The sequence below is a fragment of the Vanellus vanellus genome, assembly GCF_965231255.1.
Source record: "Vanellus vanellus genome assembly, chromosome: 8".
NCBI lineage: Eukaryota > Metazoa > Chordata > Aves > Charadriiformes > Charadriidae > Vanellus > Vanellus vanellus.
Window position 1 is genome coordinate 6,955,880 of NC_138913.1, and position 18,820 is coordinate 6,974,699.

Sequence of the window (18,820 nt, forward strand, 5' to 3'; positions counted from 1 at the left end):
TAAATTTGATTTTTTTTTTTTTTTGTTATATGATTTCCTTGGAAGATGTGCCTTCCCAAGTACATCAGAAATTTTCTCTGATGTCCCAGAGATCTCTTGAAAGATCTTGTTCATTCAGTGAGCTTTGAGCTTTGGGTTGGTTCTGCTTGCCCCTTTCCGAGGTGTTTTTTTTTGTTTGTTTTTTGTTTTGTTTTTTTTTTTTATAAAGGCAGTCCCAGCAACAGTCCATGTGTATTGATGCATTTGTTCCCAGGAAATCTTGATGCCAAATGTAAAATAAAGTGATTCACGTTCAGGGAGAACTTCTGTTAAAACTTAACTTAGGTATTAAAAAAAGATGCAAGTCTGTTAAACTGTTTTGTCTTTAAAATATCCACTGTTTCATTTTTGTGAAAAATGAGTTAAATAATGGAGAGACTGGATTTGCTCGCTGGGATGAAAGCAATGGCCTAACTGATAGCTTTGGATGTACGATACCTTGACTTTTTCTCCCCCCTCTCTTTTTATACCTTTCTTTTTTTGGCAAAACAGTGTTTAAAGTTGCAAAGCTTTAAACAGTCCCACCTTTGTTAAATGAGGGGGCCAGTTTTGGTTTGGTCGTTTTGGTGTTTGTTTTCACCAGATGCTAAAAGCGGGGGGAGTGCGTGCTCTTTACCAGATGCAGACACCTTTTTTCCTCCCGTTAGGTAAAGAAAACAGCAGAAGTCAATAAATGAGATTTTTTTGAAGTGTGCGTTGTTTGTAATTCAAACAAAGCGATCAACATTTGGACTTCCGCAATAGCACAGATACTGACACACGTCTGTTGAGAGGTTTTCTGGGGTTCAGAATTTCAGTCATGTTCAGCCTTTGTAGTGGCTCATTTTTTTTCATACTTGCTGGTATTGCATTCCAAAATAAGTAAATATCAGTGTTTTTCCTCTAATTGCTTCCAGCAAAGTTGCTTTGTTCTGGAGAATGATTTCTTAATTAGCTTGGGGATGTACCGAACAAACTTCATTATCCCGTTCGAGTGGCCTCAGAAAGGCTATTTCCAGCGTCATCTCTCTCCTGCCCTCGCGCTGCTGGCTGAAGCCAGTTTTCCAGACTCTTAAAATTTGTCTTGTCTTTTCCTAATACGCCTTTAAATTATTCTCCTACCGAGGGCTCAGCGGTTGTCTGAGCGGTCGGCACAGCCGCCCGCGGAGCTCGGCCACGCGCGGCGTGCGTGCAGCGTGCCCTGCGCCTCCAGCCCAGGCTGGGCTCCATCACGTGCTGTCCTTTTATAATCAACGTGGCAGGCGTTTTCTAGAAAAGAAGCTGGGTTTGGACTCCAATACGTGCTTTACTGTTGCTGTGCTCCTCCTTCTATCTGTGAGAAGCCAGTTATGCCCGGCTATGGCACAGGCATGTGAACTCTTTGCTTTAAGGTAAGGTAGAGGGACACCAACTGGTCCTCAGTCGCGCCGTTGCGGTGTGCGCGTTCTCACTCTTGGGTAAACTGGCGGTGGGTTACCCTCACGGGCCCTCCCCACCGCACAGGAGGGTGTACGTGCTGTCTGCTCCTGCCTGAGCTTACCTCGCATTTTAATTTGCGGTCATTTGCGTGGTCTCACGCAGCGCTCTGATATTCGGTGCCGAGCGCTGGAAGCCCGGTCTAACCTTTGAGAAAGCTTATTGCGTTGAAGAAGTTTGTGCGCTGTTCTTGTGAGCCTTTGAAGAATGCGAGGTGGGGTACGCTTATGTATTAATGTCCGGACACCTCGTTTCCCTCTAGTACGGGCCGTATTCGGAAGCTACAGAAGTCACCACGGCAGCGGGACCGCCCGGCCAGTGCAGAGCACCTTCCCTCTCCTTTCTCTCCGACACGCGTGTACTTGTGAGCTGGGAGGTAAGTCAGGTGCCCCGATGGCTTCGTTTCCATCTTCCCTTACCCCGACTAATACGGTCGCGGCAAAACTTGCAAGCCAGCTTGAGAGTGAATACACTGGTTTGGTACCCAAAAGAGCGTACGTAGAAACTCTCCTATGGCAGGAAATCATCTTCTCTACTTTTCTCTTTAAAGAATTGCATAAAGTTGATCATGAGTCACCCAGACCAGGATTGAGACGCGAGACCTCCTACGCTGGCGTCAGATGATAGAGCGCTGGTGGGTTAGAAGGGCTCTCTGCAGGCTTTTAGCATGTTCGAGTGTCCTGGGCTGGAATGGTGAAGGCAAATATTTGATTTTGGCTGAAGCTGGAGCCTCTGGTATGAAATTAACTCCGCACAAATGCTTACAATGTAGGTTTTTCCCCCTCAAAAATTGTTTGTCTCTTCCCCAAATATTTACATTTATTTTAGTTAGTGTGCGTTCCTTCTCCATTCTCCAGGATCTTAAACACTGGACTCTCAAAACAAGTCTTAGCTGAAATGCCGAGGGGCTGATCGGTGTCATTAGAAAAAAAAATATATATATATTCTGTAATTAAGGCAGAAAGGAGGGGATGTTGTCATAAATAACATTGTGATGTGGAGCGGTGGGGCTGTAATTCTGCCACGGACTTTTAAAAGCTGGCAGCCGTTCCAGCCCTGCATCTGCCGGGTCCCCCCACGAAAGGATGCCCCCGGTGAGCGAGAAGTTACTGAAGTTCACGAGGTGCTCAAATAAATTGATTGTGCTGACAACGTATCCCGATAACAAATGTAACCTGAGTTTAATTTTATAATGGAACAGGTGCGTTTGGTGCGGTTTGGGGGGATTTGTTAATATTACTTGCAACTTTTTGTGATGCTAAGCCAGAAGTCGCACTAAACTTTTTAATGTTAGCTGTTAAGTGAGTGGCTGGGCGGGCATTTGCGCTCCCCAACCAAGAGCAAATACAGCAGCGTTTCTGGTAGGCTCTGTATTTATATGCAGGATATATTTGTTTATTCTAACTAAAAAATGAAGCTGTGGAAGGAGTATTGTGGTTTGCAGTGGTTACGTTTTCTTAAAGACTCTATCGTTTTTTGGCTGATAAAAATAACAAAGGAAAAGCGGGAAAGGACTGTGGAGGTTTGTTGTTTTTTTTTTGGCTGTAGGGCGCACCGGGGTGCATCCCGGCGCAGTTTTGACACGTTGTTTGAAAGCGGTGGCCAGGCAGTGCTGGGCGCTGCTCCGAAGCTAGCTGGAAGCTCGGAGGCAGGGCTGGAGGAGCCCCCGCACACGTGCGGGCTGGTTGGTCGCTGCGGCGTGGCGGCGATGCTCTGCAGCCTTTTACCGGGAATGACACCTCACTTGCTGCAATCCCAAAGGCTTTGCCGTATCCCGGACCCCAGTTCTGCATTTCTGATTCCCCGAGCTGCTTCACTCCGCACAGAACGGCTTTAGGTAGTTTTGGTAAAAACACGAAACGTTTTGGTTTGGGAGCCATGTGGGTGCGCTGGCACTAATTCATCTCCGGCAAATTCAGGTATTTATACCGTGTTCCCCCAGACTTCGGGATGATAAAGGATTGCTGAGGACATACACCTCCCGTAAGAATCTTTTTGTGGACGTTAACGTACCCAGGTCCACGCTCCCGAGTCCCATACTGGGACCATTAGCTTGATGGGTGGCTGGCGCTGAAACCCTCGGATGAGCTCCTCGCCCCGTGAGGGGGTTCTTTTCCCAGTGACGCGAGTAGGTGCTGGAGGCGCGGGGAATAGCTCCCCCGGAGCTATGTTTTCATGGCTCGATCAGACGAGGCTCGACTGATGCTTTTTTACGTTCTCCACGGTCGTGCTTCTGCCGAGCCAGGGGAGAGACAATTTACTCCCGAGCGTCCTGATGAAAAGCAGAGTAGCTGCGTACACTTTCTGCGTTTCTCTGAATTTCTATCAGATAATTTTAGTGCAGAATTGGCCTGTTTCAGTAAGCCATTAGGGAGCACTAATTCAGCGCGTTTACATTTGCTGCAATAATGGTGTATTAATTTAAAAATAAGGGTTGGTTTGTTTGTTGTTTTTTTTTTTTTCCCTGTGTACTTTATTCCTTACCTAGTGAAACACAGAGATCTGAAATGCTCATTTCTGAGTTTAAACCACATAAATATTTGTGTTGCAGAGTCCCGAATGTTCCGGTGCCGACATCTCTGAATACAGATTGGAGTGGGGAGAAGATGAGGAATCTCTACAACTTGCGTATAACGGTGCAGAGACCTGTTTTGAAATAAGTGAACTGTCAGCGGCAGCGCATTACTGCTGTAGGCTACAGGTATGGAAGTCAGGAGTTTTTGCACGTGTGGCAATCTCAGATGTAAACAGAGTTTCCTTCCACTGCGCTTTTATTTTTATCATTAGCCACTGTGAAGTTATGTGCTCTGTAAGTCAGAAGGTATGTACATTTATTTTAAGTAATGCAGACTGTTGCTGTGTAACTGAAGAGTTTAGATTCTGCACGCTTCCAAGTGATAAACAAGGGGGTTGGTATATCTTTAGCTCTCAAAAATTGCTCTTGTGTATCGTGTGGTTTATTTTCAGTGAATAATGCTTTAAACAGCCACCTTGCCCTCTGATATTAAACCGAAATGATAATATTTTAGACAATTTTAAAAAAAAAATATTTTTTTCTTGGTGATAAGATGTAAACGTCTACCTCCCAACTGGATCTTGAAGATTCCCCTAGCTTAAATAATAAACTCCAACATCTGTTTCATTTATCAACTAAAGCAAACCAGCTGAGTAGACTCCTATGTAGATAGGAGACAGTAGCTGCCAGAAAGTGAGTTCTCATCTTTACCATTTTGTCTCTTACATTTGTAAGATTGGATCTCATCTACAGTCTCTATATGATTTCTTTTTCTCTGATCTCTTCTATTATTTTCAGTAAAAAGTAGTAGTTAACATCTATATTTCTTTTATACATATATATGAAAATAAAGATACAGTGCTTTTTCTCCTTTACGTCTACTGAAAAATAAATGGAAGGTAAAGCAAGTGGGAGTGAAGTAAAAATATTTTTGCCTAACGTACTCTTCCACAAGATTTATTTGTATGCGAAGACAGAATACCACCAGTAATCCAACTGAAAGTTCACGTACCCACCCAGCTGGCAACGCGTGGGACCACCCAGGGTCGTTCCTTTGATCACGGACAACATGCTTCTGTCAAGTATTTCCTTCTCTTTTTTTGAGCAGGACATGGAATTTTGTATTTTTTTTTTTTTTTTATTATTTTTATGAAGTAGCTTTCAAGCAGCTGGCCGGCAGCCAGGGAGCTGGGGCCCCGCACCTCTAAGTACACTCAACTGTATTTTCCGACTGGGTCGGAGCTGGCCGCATACCTTGCGCCGGCACTGTTGGGTAAAGCCAACTGAAAGCTGTGAGTGGCCTGGAAGCGTGAGCCAGAAAGTGCCTCTTGTTTGCGCAAGAGGGGGAGCGCTCGACATCCGCCGGGCAGGGAGGAGACCGTGAGACCACTTCTGCGGGGAGCTCAAGGAGATCCTGATGTTAAAAATGGGAAGAGTGTGGCATCTTTGATTTCGAGTGGGCGTTCATTTTCGATTACCTGCCGCAAAAAAGTTGCACAAAACTGCTCAGTTTTTAACACAGCCAGTATAATTTAATCCACGGGCAGAAGTTAAATGGAACGCACAACAGCACTACGAGGTTTTATTGAAGTTGGTCAGTGACCCGTGCGTTGCTTTATAGCGGGCTTCATCCTCTAGATCTGATCTGTGTATTATATGGTGAAGAGTTTGGTAGAAGATAGACTGGAACATTTGAACAATTACAGAAAAAAAAAAAAAAAAAAACCCAAACAAAAAAAGGCAAACAAAACCAGAGTATGTCTAGCAGACAAAGAAGGAAAGTTAAATAGCTCCAGAAATTTTAGCCTTTTTTAAAAAAATAAAAAGGAGAGAATAGCAGCTATTTTTCTTATCTGTTAGCGGCTTTAACAGAAAAATCTTTACTTTTTAAAAATAAAGATTCCCCAAACCGCATTTACTTTGCCTTCTAATAAACACTCAGTATTGCTATCTCAATCTACAGTAACTCAATAAAAATTGAACATCGGGCATATATAACTGCAGGGCAGACAATTTTGTCTTTACTGTTGCTCAACTTTTTTCCTGTAATGAATATTCCTGAAAACAATTGTGGCTTCTGCAAAGGGAAATATTGTGTCATTTTGGAGGGGGGGGGGGGAAGTATCTAGGAAGCAAAGAAGAATGAAATTCCCATCAGTTATGATGATGAGATTGTCCAATAAAGCAGTTAAAAGCACCACTAAAAATAAATTGCTTGGAGCAAGATACAGATTGCCAAACACTGGGTTAGAGGCACGACAAATAATATAATTGGCAGATCACAAAGCAAGGCTCGCTTTTAACAGCTCTCGGAGCGCTTCACTAAATAGAAGATGTCCCTGGAGCAGGATTTGTTTTGAAGGGCTTTTTAAAGGCTGACAAATCTAACTTTATTATCTCTTTCTTCAATTGAACAAAATGCCTCCTGGAAAAACAGAACATGGCTTTATGTTTGTATTATGCATAACAGAAATAAGTTATTCACTACAGTTAAGCATAGATAAGAAATCACACACTGTTTGACGTGTCCTTTCCTTGCCGTCGTAGTTCTATCGGCAGCATTGCAAATCCGGCTTTGCTAATTAGTTGGAATCTGGTGGCAGACTCCGGGCTCACTTTTCCAAACGCAAAGGAAATGCGGATGGTGGAGGATGCTGTCAGAAGCTGGTTTTGAAGGTCTGGACCTCCCGTAGCTCAGCCTGTACCATAATATGCTGTCACAAGCTCTCCGTGTACCTTGTGGGCTAGCAGCATGCCGGACGCTCTCAGGAGGAACCCGGCTGGCAGATGAAGGGAAGGTGGTGGTGTCCGTAACAGGCCAGTCAGGAGGACCTGGGATACTGTGTCCAGTTCTGCTGCAGGCAAAGGTTGAGGATAGACATGTTCACATGAGATAGAAAGAAAAAAGGTATCACTGTGTGGGCAACTAAGGGCTGTAACAGTGGTCCAGAGGGACTGTGCGATCTCCATCTGTGTAATTTTTCAAGACCTGACTGGACAAAACCCCGAGCAACCTGGTCTGTGTTCGGCTTTGACCCTGCTGGGAGTAGCAGGTTGGCCCAGATGTGTCCCAAGGTCCCTTCCAGCCTGCACGGTTCTGTGACTGTGTGCGCAGGAGCTTATGATAGTCCTGGGGAGGTAATGTTTGTCATCTTCTAGGCCTTTCCAGTGCAGCGTGTCCAGCGTTTCCCACTGAGCATCCACTGATAAAATACCAGGTCTCTACCACTGCGCAACATTGAGCTTGCGAAGACAACAGCCTCTGTGGTTGATGAGCAAAAGTGGGCCAGATCTTGAAACTAAATGTGGTTTCCACTTTTTTCCACTGGGATCCTGGATCTGTGAGTCAAGATGAGAAGCTTGATAATGGGTTGCTCTCCTCTCTTGTGGAACATACGGAGCTATGTGCTTTGGCGGTGGTTTGCTGGTGAGCTGTGACTTCTGGGGAGCTCTGAGTCACCGACTTCACGCCGTGCTGAGTTCCTGTATTCATATATCAGAAACTTTTTAGCATGAAATTAGCTATCCATGCTCTGAGTTAGGAACCAGCGTAGCTCTCCGCAGGCCAAATGCCCCCGCTGTCTGGGGGTGCTCTGCTGCTGGAAAACGTCTGATGATGCACTCTGCGGTATACTGAGGATTTTGTACAGGGCGGCCAATTTGCTGAACCAGGTGATGTCACCTGTCACTGACAGCGTGATGACCGTGACATTTTCCCTTGCTAAACAAAGTTTGCTGCTGATAAAAAGATTACTGTTAAGTTTGATTAAATAGCTATTAGGGAAAAAAGAAATATTCTCCACTTTATCTGAGAGATACTCCTGAGTAACAAAGGAGGATATTAATTGCTCTGCTATAGGTAGAGGGTATGAATCACGCTTTAGAGAATAATGCAGATTCTCTGAAGAATCCATGCAGCTCTTCCAGGCTGCAGAGCCCTTTGTTATGAACTTGATAGACATGTGAAAGAGAACATTTATCCTGTAAAAATACTTTTTTTTTTTTTTTTTTTTTTTTTAAAAACACACAGGCTATTAACCAGGCAGGCGCTGGACCCTACAGTGAGCTGGTAACCTGCAGGATCCCCGCGGCCGTGCCCAATGCAGTCTCTACCCTCTCTGTGCTGGAGGACGAGCCCCTGGATGCCTATCACCTCCCACCCTCCGCGTGCCTTCTGCTGAACTGGGAAGAACCGTGCAATAACGGAGCTGAGATCACGTCATACAACATTGACCTGGGTGACATCAGCATTTCAGTAGGAAATGTTACAAGTTACGTTATCAATGATTTGCTTCCCGAAACCTCATACCGGTGAGTACAAATTTTTTTTTTTTTTTTTTTTTTTTGGTGTGGTGGATGAGATCACGTGTCTTAATTTTACTTGGGAAATGTTTATGGCATGTAGAGTGAGGGGAAAAAAACCCAACTAACTAACCAAAAAAAAAAAGCCCCACCCACAACACACCCAACACCAGCTAGGGAGCATAGAAATCTGCATTAATTCCTTTATGGAATGAATTGCGGTATTTCGTGTTCAAATACTGTTCCCCCCACTTTCCTTTTTCCTCTTCCTCCTCTCCTTCCATTATCTCTGATCTCTCCTTCTTAAGTCGCTCTGCTGTGGTAAGGTTACGCTGGTAGGTAAATAAATTCAGAAAATGGGAAATAACTAAAATTAGAATGCGACATCTCATGTTTTTTCAGATGCTTAGTAGTACTATTCCAGGGGTTTATATTATTAACTGTATTGATCCCTGTGAGAGGATAGCAATTTGCACACAATGAACTTCTATTTGTATAGCTAGAGCTATTTTTTATTTCTGGCATATGGAGATTAATTAAAAGATAATCTGAATTTAAAAGCAATTTCTTTATATGGGTTCAGATACTAAATTTCTAAGTGACATTGCCAACATTTTATTGTTATTTTAATGTTCAGGCTTATATATTTTTTTCCAAATTGCTAATGGAAACAAACAAAAAAATATGGTTCCGTGCAGGCAATGAACAGCAATACAGCCGAAGATGTGACAAAAGAAATTCTATTTTAAGTACTGTTCTAATAAAAACTGAAATGTGACTGCACAGTTGTAAAATTAGTCATGGTACAGACCTACTATAACATTTTTCTTTTTTTTTTTTTTTTTTTTTTTGCATTCAGGCATTCAGGGTCACAATTCTGCAGATCTTGCAGAGTTTAAATGAAAAGTTTATTTCTCAAATTTTATCCTGTACTAAAAAAAGAGAACTTCTTGTAGCAAATACACAAATATGTATACCATGAGTTATTTAAAGCAAGGCACTTATATTGCTTACAGTGGCTCCTGATCTGTGCCTAGAGTATCTGGGGTTTCAAACCATGTAGTAAAAAATAAAGATGTAGATTTGATTTATTTTTATATATATATATATATATATATATATATATATATCCCTCTGGGAATCTGAAAAAAGAATGTGAAACAGGAATTTGGTGATTCAGAACCCCCTCCATTCCCGATCACTCAAATCCAGGGAATGTGACTACATTATCGCCATCTCCAGTTCTTCAGTGGCTTGTAATGCTGGGATCCTTTTTCGGCAGGCAGTAATGAAGTATAAGTTTTTTCTTCTTCTCCTGTCTCTTGAAGATCCTAGTTTTGTGGTCAATTCAAGCCAGCATTGCTGCCAAAGGAAGCCACTTCTTCCTTCCTTGTGTTGTCCCCTCCTTTGTGCCAGCAAAGTGCTATTGTACCATTCCAGACTGGGAAAACTGGTCGTCTTGAAAGCTAATAATATTTTGTACTTTGTAAACGGAGAGAGGAAGGGGTAGAAGAGGGTGGGACCACCTCTGCTAGTAGACGTGCTGGTCTAAGCTATTTTAAAGTGTTTGTGCAAATACTGCACGTGAATAAAGCTGCTCAAGGGTTTAAGCCAATTCAGGGTGCTGTTGTCATTCTTCTGACCTCCCTCCATCCCCATGTTCCTCCCACGTTTCTCACTCTCTGCCTTGCATCAATACTGGTGCCTGCGAGATCTTACTGTAAGCCAGACCAGGGAACCCAACTGATTGAAGACGAATCAAAAACCTAATAAAACTAAGAAGAAATTGAAGAGTTTGTCTATTCATTGGCTACCCAGCTGTGGAACTGCATCATTTTGGGGCGGTCTCGTACTCCCTGTTTTCTCCTCGTATGTTCAATCAAGAGTGAAAAGAGCTAAAGCAAAATGAGAGCTTTGAGCGACACAACCACCTAAATTCTTCACTGAAGTCTTCCTTCTTCAGTCTCTTTTTTTAGCTGGTTCTTGGTTATCTACAGCTTCCTTTAGGGAAATGTACTCGTCTTCAAAGCCTGGAAATGGAGATACAGAATGAAAGGATGGGCAGGGCGCTACTCTTTACCATCATGCTGCAGTCTTGTCCGTGAAGCTCTTACTCCTGCTGACATGAAAAGTGTTGTTACACTGAGATCACACTGGTTTGGGGTGGTTTTTTTGCATTCTTATTTTTCTCTTTTGTAAAAAGCACCGTATTAAATCACATCTTTTTAGTTGGGGAGTCTGCTTGTCTCCAACTGAAATGAAAAGGCTAGAGCACAAGAATTAACTGCAACAGTCCTAAATATTGTTGTAAGACTAAGTTCCTACCAATAAAAAAAGAAATTATTGCGAAGAGCACAAACCAGTGGGTGACTAATCGGAAGTAATAATATATGAAACCTCTTTTCTTTAATAAAACAAGAGAAAGAAACCTCCAAATCTTGCATCTCGTGCCTATCGGGGAACACAAGTGACTGCAGTTGAGTTGCACAAGCGCCTCACCTAGTTTCAGGTGTTTGTGAAAATACTGCACATGAGTGAAGGGGCACAAGACTTTGAGCCAATTCAGGTTGCTGTTGTCATTCTTCTGACCTCCCTCCCATCTCCGTGTTCTCCCATGCTGATAAAAATAGACCTGTCGAGGTGGTTTTGCTGTCGATTGCTAAATCTTTCATTGAAGTTTCTTCTTCAAGCCTATCTTGACACCTGTCTTTCATCAGGGAGCGTCTGTGCCCTGATAAACGTATCCGTAAGGAACACGTTTGTCAAGCTGTATGCTAAAAGGTGGTGGGTTTTTTGCCCTCCCCGTTTTAATCGGAAGAGTGTTTCAGAACATCACTGATCTCATTCTCTAAATTTGTTCACCAATGGTTTTTCTTTTCGTGTCAACTTTGTTTAACTCAACTAGCTCTTCTGTCTCTCAAGTGTTTATTCCCTGCTGTGTTTAAAAGCCGTGAACGTGTTTTCTTCCAGGCCTTGTTTTTCCTAGACTAAACAAGCCAAACACTACTAGGTTTGAGACTCTGAACTCTCTTGCCAAAGTTTCTGCAGAATTTGGAGTAAATCAGCAAAGGGCTTATATGCTTTAGTCGCGTTGGAATTTAACTGTCAATGTTTTTGTTTGTGGGAACTCGAAATTAAAAGCAAATCTCGGTTATTATGAATCCACCCAGTCCAAAACTGGAAAGGAACATTGTTTTGAGTAGCGGTGTGACTCTAAGAGCCTGTCTACGTGTGTCCACCCCGTTGGACTCGTTCGCTTAGGTCTGGCTTTGGGCTACTGCTTCCAGCTTCTGTGGCCATACTTGAGCAATGCGAACATACACCAAGCAAGCTCCGGGCTCTGCCGAGGTGTCCTCAAAGCTGACAAGTTTGACAGTTTCTGTGTCTCAGTAGCAAATCCAGCCAGCACACCACAAGAAGGATTTGCACCCCAAAACATCTTCGAGGCAGGAGGAACGGGGGCGCGCCTCTGCCGGGGAGCTGATGGCCAACACTGGGGTGATTTGAAGAGGACTTCTCCACTGGCAGACACAGACCAGCGCTCCTCTTGCAAAAAGCAGATGCCTCTAAACATCACTAAACATCACTGCTGGCGAGCAGCTGCAGAAATGTGCCCCAGAGTTCTGCAATCTTTCCATTTCGTTGACAGAGCCATGAAGCCCTCATTATAGGGGAATGACACTTGGACTGGTTTTCGGTGAACTGATGTAACTAGAACTGAGTTAATAAATATTCTACACTAAATAAGTATTCAGCAGTAATAGAAATACCAATTTTCTGTTACACTCCGTTCCCAAGCTTTGCTCAACGCTTTCTGTAGTTAATTGTGCCGTGCTGTTGAGACACTGCGCTGCAAAACAACTTCCGATTTTTAAGGATGCTTATTTTCCTCTGAAGTTACATAGTTTGCAGAAATACATAATAGCCTTATTAAATTTTTATAGCAAAACTTAATTTTCATTTGGTTTAGGAATAAAAAATCTAGACGTTTTGAGTTCCTAAACTGTATCGAGGGAGAGATCTTCCAAGATGAAGAGAGAAGAATGCACATGGATGATCAAGTTAGCAGTGCTGAAGTGGGGTATAAAACAAAATTTACGCTTCAAAGTGTAAAACTAAGTCTTGCTCCAGCCCCAGTAGAGTACAGCTGAGTGGGGATCTGTGAGACTGGCTTGTTCTGGAGGCCGGGTATGATGACTGCCTTACGTTCAGGCCGACGCTGGTGGCGGAGCACGCCGCTTCTCCTCCCGTTTGAAGTCCGTGGCATTTTAACTCCCCCAGGTTTCCCCAGGCGCCTGTATTGCAACTGGGGGCATTCCACTTCTGGGAACTGGCGAATCAAACTCTTCTCATGTCAGGCTCTGAAGATTAATTCAAAAGTGATTTTTCAGTTTGTTGGAATACTATAGAAAGGATTTTTGTGAGCAAACTGAAAATAGCATCCTGTTTACTGTGTTTATTTTCCTGGGTCAAGAATCTTATAAGCTAGAATGCTCTGTTAAAGATCTTCTAATGGTTTCTAAATTTGCCTGGTCTGATTTACTTTTTTTCTAGATGTTTAAAAGATGCAGTGGGAAAATGCGAGAATGAATACAAATATTATTGGTCCGGGGTCTGCAGAATTAGGTACTATCCCTAAATATAGTCCTTCCGGTTTCAAAAAAACTTACTTTCAAATTGTGATTGTAAGATTTTAAAAACCACCTTCCCAAGACGGTGTTTGGGATGTTTTTACTTAGAAACCATTAGTAAAAAAAGTTGAAAGGAATTCAGGAAGTGGTTTTATTGCAAATATTTCTACATGCCTATATACTAATTCTAAACAAAGGTAGAGATGTTAATCAGAAATTGATTTTTCCCAGTGTTAGTTGTGTAAACAGTAATTGGTTTCCACTTCATCATGGAAGTTATGTTAATCAGAAATCGACTTTTCCCAGTATCAGTTCTGTAAACAGTAATTGGTTTCCACTTAATTGTGGGCGTTTTCTTAGCCACTGTGGCTGTGCCACCCAGCTGGAGGAGCTCGGAGCGTCCCAGGCTGGGGCAGGGACAGGAGAAAGGACCTGAGCTGGAGCGAAGGTGCCGTGGTTCAAGGTGTTCTCCCACCACCGTGTGCTCTCCCTCCTCCTCCAGATGGTCTTCCTCCCTCCCCTTCCTTCTCCCCTTCCCTCTGGACGTTTCCAAGGCCTAATATCCATTGAGGAAACACTGCTGTGGTTCAGGGGGAGGTGAGGGCTGGGGCTGGGCTACACCGCTGCGTGCACAGAAAACCAGAACTGGTGCTTTGTGCCTGTCTGACCTGGAACGGTAGTGGCGACTTACAAGGAGTCGTATGGCGGTGTAATCAGCAGGAGAAGGCTCGCAACATCCAGCCATGCTAGAGTCAATAAATCAATTCTTGCTTTCCCGGTATCATCATTCATTGGGAAAGATGCCTATCTCCGTTTTAAGGCTTAAGAGTTTCCATCAGTCTTGCTCTGCTCCAAAGTCAGGAGTGGGCTGGGGGGGAGCGTGCGTAGGTGTGTGTGTCAGAAGGTGCGAGCGGGAACAGCCTGCAGCAGATGAGGGCAACAACAGGTGAGAGAAGAGGAAGAGACGCGTTTTCGCCTTGTGCAAATGCCTGGCAAAGGGAAGACAAGTAAATGCAGATGTGCGTTCATGCACGTATCTAAAAAGAGCATCTCTCAGCTTACGCTTCAGCGATGTGGTGGTTGAGAGGTTCGTTTCAATCACTGCTTGTTTCCAAGCGTGGTAGTTGCCGTTTGGAAATGAGTTAAAGTTACGATGCTTGGGGACGGGAGAGGCTCTGTGGTTACTGGGAATTTGGATAACACAAAATAAAACAACCAAAAAAAAGGGGATGTGCTCTAGAGCGTATTGCTGTAATCAATCTACAGAAAAGTAGTAGCACTTTGTAATGTGGCTGTTCCTGTTTATGTGCATATGCTAACGGATGACTTGCCAGAATCCAGTGAAAGTTCAGGCAGTTTTCACTTTTTTTTTTTGACTGGAAAGATTATTAAATATTAATGTAATGACTTTTCAGTCTGAAGCAAATCAATAACATGATATGAAATAAAATCAATGCCTATATTAATTACACTTCTTAAGATACTAGAAAAGCGTTTTGTTCTTTTTATGTCCAACGCTTGTATGCAGCAGCTGCAGCAGAGGCTCCCACTAGAACTTTCTTCCTACCATCCACCATTTTGGAAGAAGAGGATGAAATCGCTGTTGTATGGTGGTGTAAGGTGGTCAGGATGCGTTTCCTGAAACGAAAAGGAAGGTTAAAAGGAAAACGCAGCTCCACGCCAAGTGATGCTTTGCCCTTGTTAATGGCCCGGTCAATAAGCAAAGGTTTAACCACACATTTACACTTGATTGTGTAAACAGGGTGTATTCCTGCAGTGTACAGCAACTTTAGCCGCCTAATCGATAGATAAACAAATTGCAAAATAATAAGAGCCTTATTAATCATTTAACCCTTTTTGTTCTTGGAATTGCAGGGGATATGTTTGGGGTTTTTTTTAATAATATTGTTCTCTGGAGGGATTTTCCCTTTAACTCCACTTAGTCTTTCTCTAATGGTAAAGCTCAAAACTTGCCGTTCAAAGCAAAGCAGTTTTTCATATGTTATTTATATGAACTTACATCACTTCATGTACTTCAATCAAAACAAGGAGCTATGCCAACCGAAGACAGCTCTATTTATCTTCTGCTTTCTCTGAAGCAGGCAGTCGTAGGGGTATCCCAGGTTCTGCTCTTCTCCCTTCTCCCCCTTCCACCGTCCCCAGGGAGTTCTGGCTTCTTGGTGGCTGGTAGCTTTGAGAAGCAGCAACACTTCATGTAGAGAGGCTTTTCCCATGAGAAAATACTAGGCTGCTATGTGCAGGATTTCCAAAGTAAATGGCATCTGTCCAGCTATCTAAACTGGGCTGATCTATCTAAAAAAATGGGTTAGTTTACCCATCCTGTTTTCTCTTTTCATTTTGATTTAACAGACTTTTAAAACCTTTCAGGCTCGTCTGTATACCAATATTTCTATTTACGCAGGGTCTCATATCTGAAGTCCTGAAAGCTATTTTGAAATGCGTATTTCACATTTTTGTTATGGTGTTGCTGTTGATGTTGCCATAGTACAAGACTGCTACTCTTCACTCATTCCTATAAGCAGATTCTCATTCTGCAAATTGTTAAACTAAGGTGCAGACAGATAAGAGAGAGTGAGAAACCAGAAGCCAAGAGTCATTATCTTAAGAAAGAAACAGAATTTAGAAAACCGTATCTGTCTTAAGAATATTTCCAAATTAAAATGAGCTAGGTGATCTGCTTTTCTCTTCTTTTGAATGTCCTCATTGTGATTGAAATGGCTCAAGAGCTTTTGTGCATCTTGTGAGAGTGACTTGAGTCCAGCTTCTACTTGATCAAGTAGGTAGTTCACCGACGGTTAAATATTTCCACTGCTTGTCTAAGATCTGTAGAACGTTTGTGGATTTAACCGTCTCGGTTAGCTGTTCTCGGTAGACTTTCATGCTTAAATAGCGTGCTTTGTGAGATGCTGCACACAGCGAAATAACGACTGTTCTTTGGTCGTCAGAGCCATTTACCAACATGGAGGTGGGTTTCATGGCGGTGACACTGAGGCTTTCGCGTAATGATTTCACCTAAAGTAGTTCATGACCTGTGTTAGAAAACCACAACGCGCTTCTGCATTTATTTTATTCAAAGTTACACGCTTCATGTTTTCCAGGTTTCGCTTCTGTCTGTGCTGCTGTCCCTCGTTCAGGCAGTTAATGGGACTGCCATCAGGTTCCGAGATTCCTTCTCGCCTCTGCCTTACTGCGTTTCTTGGTATCTCCACTGCAGCTCTTACAACATAAACAGGATGATAATACTTGTTATGTTTACAGAGCTTTTCGTTTGCCCAAGCACAGCACAGCACTGGGAGCTGGGAGCGGGCACTGGTTGGTGATGGAGCAGTCTGTTTTGTTTCTTGAGACTTTTCTATACCAAAAACCTCATGAAAGCACTTAAACATTTACCTTTTTGTTGTTTGTGTTAGGATCAGGATCCAGGCTGTCAATGAAATTGGAGCTGGACCGTTTAGCCACTTTATTAAAGCAAAAACCAGGCCGTTGCCACCCTTACCTCCTCGGTTAGAGTGTGCTGCAGCAGGTCCTCAGAGCCTGAAGCTGAAATGGGGAGACAGCAGTTCCAAGCTTCACGCTGCCGATGACATGGTCTACATCTTGCAGATAGAAGACCGAAATAAAAGGTAAGAGATACGAATCTTTTCCTTGTGTTAATGAAAATTCGTTCTGGTTCATCGTAATGCAATTGTGAATCATGGTAAGAAAAATATCGTTTTCCGATTACTTCATACCTACAGGTATATACAAAATATTGGTTTAATAGGGATTCTGTGCCTGTAGTCTAACCAGGAAAATTATGTAACAGTGCTGTTAAAGTTACTATAGAGCAACGAAAATCAGTGCTGTACTGTCGAAATTCTAGCAAAACCCTCTGCCAAGAAAAGTTAATACCAAGTTTCATGGTCATAGCGCTTTACCCTTTGGAATATACAACACAAAGATATTGCACCCGATGCGTTGTGTGTACGCGTAAAACAAATGGTTACAAAATCAGAGATCTAGGAAAGGCAAAATTGAGCAGAACAAGCTTTTCGGGGCAACGTGATGGTCAGGATTTTACAGCTATCATCGTTTGGAGCGTTAGAAAATATGAGCCTAGTATTAGCTTTGTAACAACACAATAGTAATGAAATAAGAATGCAGAAGAGTTCATCCACCACATTTCACTTCCCTAAAATTTTCTGTGAAGCCATGAGAGCTTTCAGTGTGCAAGAAACACAAAAATGAACATTAAACAGTCAGTGCTCAGCGAAAAGTGTTTTCCCATGCAAACCTCACATGGGAAGATTGGATGATGTAGCTCCAAAGTTGTAATGAGGTATATTCAATTAAAAAAGGGAAGAAAAGAAAGACAATATATGAGTGTTGCCTAACAATCTAAGCTCTTCAATGAATAAATATCATAGATGGCTCATAATTTACTAAGAAACACTCTCAACTAGTTTAATTAGGTAAAATAACTGACGTATCAAGTAGATAATCCTTAGAGACCGTCAGTACAGATCATAATTTTCTGTAAATTAGCATGATTCCATTAATTTAAATAGAGCTGTGCTGAGTTTATGCCAGCTGAAGATCTGGCCCAAAAGCTTTAATTGTACGTAATAAAACCACTGTGAATAATGCCTAAATACCTCCCAGTGTCTCAACTGTACTGCTGCAGGGAGGGTACATGCTCCCCTGTATTAATACTGAGAGGTGTCCAATGAATATAAATGCCCATTTGAAAGTCTGCCTGATAAAAACAGTTTCTTCGGAGCACAGTGATGCCTGGCAGGAGCCCATCACCTGCAGCAGCGTGTGATCAAGTCAGCTGTAAAGAAACATCCAGCAGGCTTCTTTTGTTTGCTTTCATGTAGCGCTGCAGGTAGGATGGTGGAGAACTGTAAATTGTTTCAAACCTGGGTTTATTTCGGAGGAAATAATAAGTTTCCTTGTAAGAATAAAATATGTTACCTGGCAGCAGAGAAGGAAAGCTTTTTCCCCTTTGCTTTTGCGTAAGGCTTTAGCATCATCCTTCGTTTTTGCACAAACTTTCCCACTGCAAGTGGTCTCTTAAGAGCCGTTAATTAGGAGGAATTTGAACTTGTTGCTCTGCTACGTCTTCTTAGCTTTAGATTTGCCGTATAGTCCACGTGAGCTCCCAAAGACGGGGAGAAACTACTCATCTACATTGCACTGATTGTCTCTGCTTGAACTGAGCCCTCGCATGAAACGGCTTCCTTTGGTGGCTGGGTTTGTAACAATTAGTTCAGATAACACCTGAAATGAGCCGTAGCCCTGAGCCCTCCGGCTGACGAGGTGTGTACCAGCACGGGCAGAGCAGAGGAGTAGAATGGGTGCACTGTTGTCTGTGCCGAGTGCTGTCCTGGAGAAGGGCTGGAGCTGGCAGGTCTTGGCAATAAGATCTGTTTATTTGTTCCCTATCTGACAGTCCCTTTTTGTTCCTCATTGTGTGCATCGATCACAATGAGAGATGCTCCTGACAGGATACAGCGGGGAAGTTTTGTGCATTCAGGAGAGCTATCGTTCCTAATGAACGGAGAATGACAGCCCACATGTGAATTGGTAGAAGCAGCAGTTGGTTACAGAGGTGGGAGTCCTCGCTTAGATCATTCCTGTAAAATAAACCCCATCGTGACTGAGGGGTTACGCAGTCACATGTACACTTGTGAAAAATACTGGAATGAGGTTCTTTGAGCGTCACTAGCCTCTTTAACTGTGCAGTGCTCTGGCAGGCTAATGCAGGTAAACTGTGGACATAGAATCATAGAATGGTTTAGGTTGGAAAGTTGGTTAAAGCTCATCTCGTTCTACCCCCCTGTCCTGGGCAGGAACACCTGCCCCCAGCCCAGGT

General features: G+C 43.0%; 1 protein-coding gene across 1 annotated transcript in view; it reads left to right on the plus strand.

The window, feature by feature from the left end:
• Window positions 1-18,820, plus strand: part of FNDC3B (fibronectin type III domain containing 3B) — a gene marked incomplete at its 5' end in the record, with an annotated part of 174,282 nt that overhangs the window by 129,097 nt on the left and 26,365 nt on the right. The window contains 4 exons of the mRNA XM_082487273.1: window positions 1,757-1,870; window positions 4,046-4,195; window positions 8,040-8,320; window positions 16,374-16,586. Of these exons, the coding sequence (XP_082343399.1) occupies window positions 1,757-1,870; window positions 4,046-4,195; window positions 8,040-8,320; window positions 16,374-16,586 (758 nt within the window). The remainder of the gene's footprint in view (window positions 1-1,756; window positions 1,871-4,045; window positions 4,196-8,039; window positions 8,321-16,373; window positions 16,587-18,820) is intronic.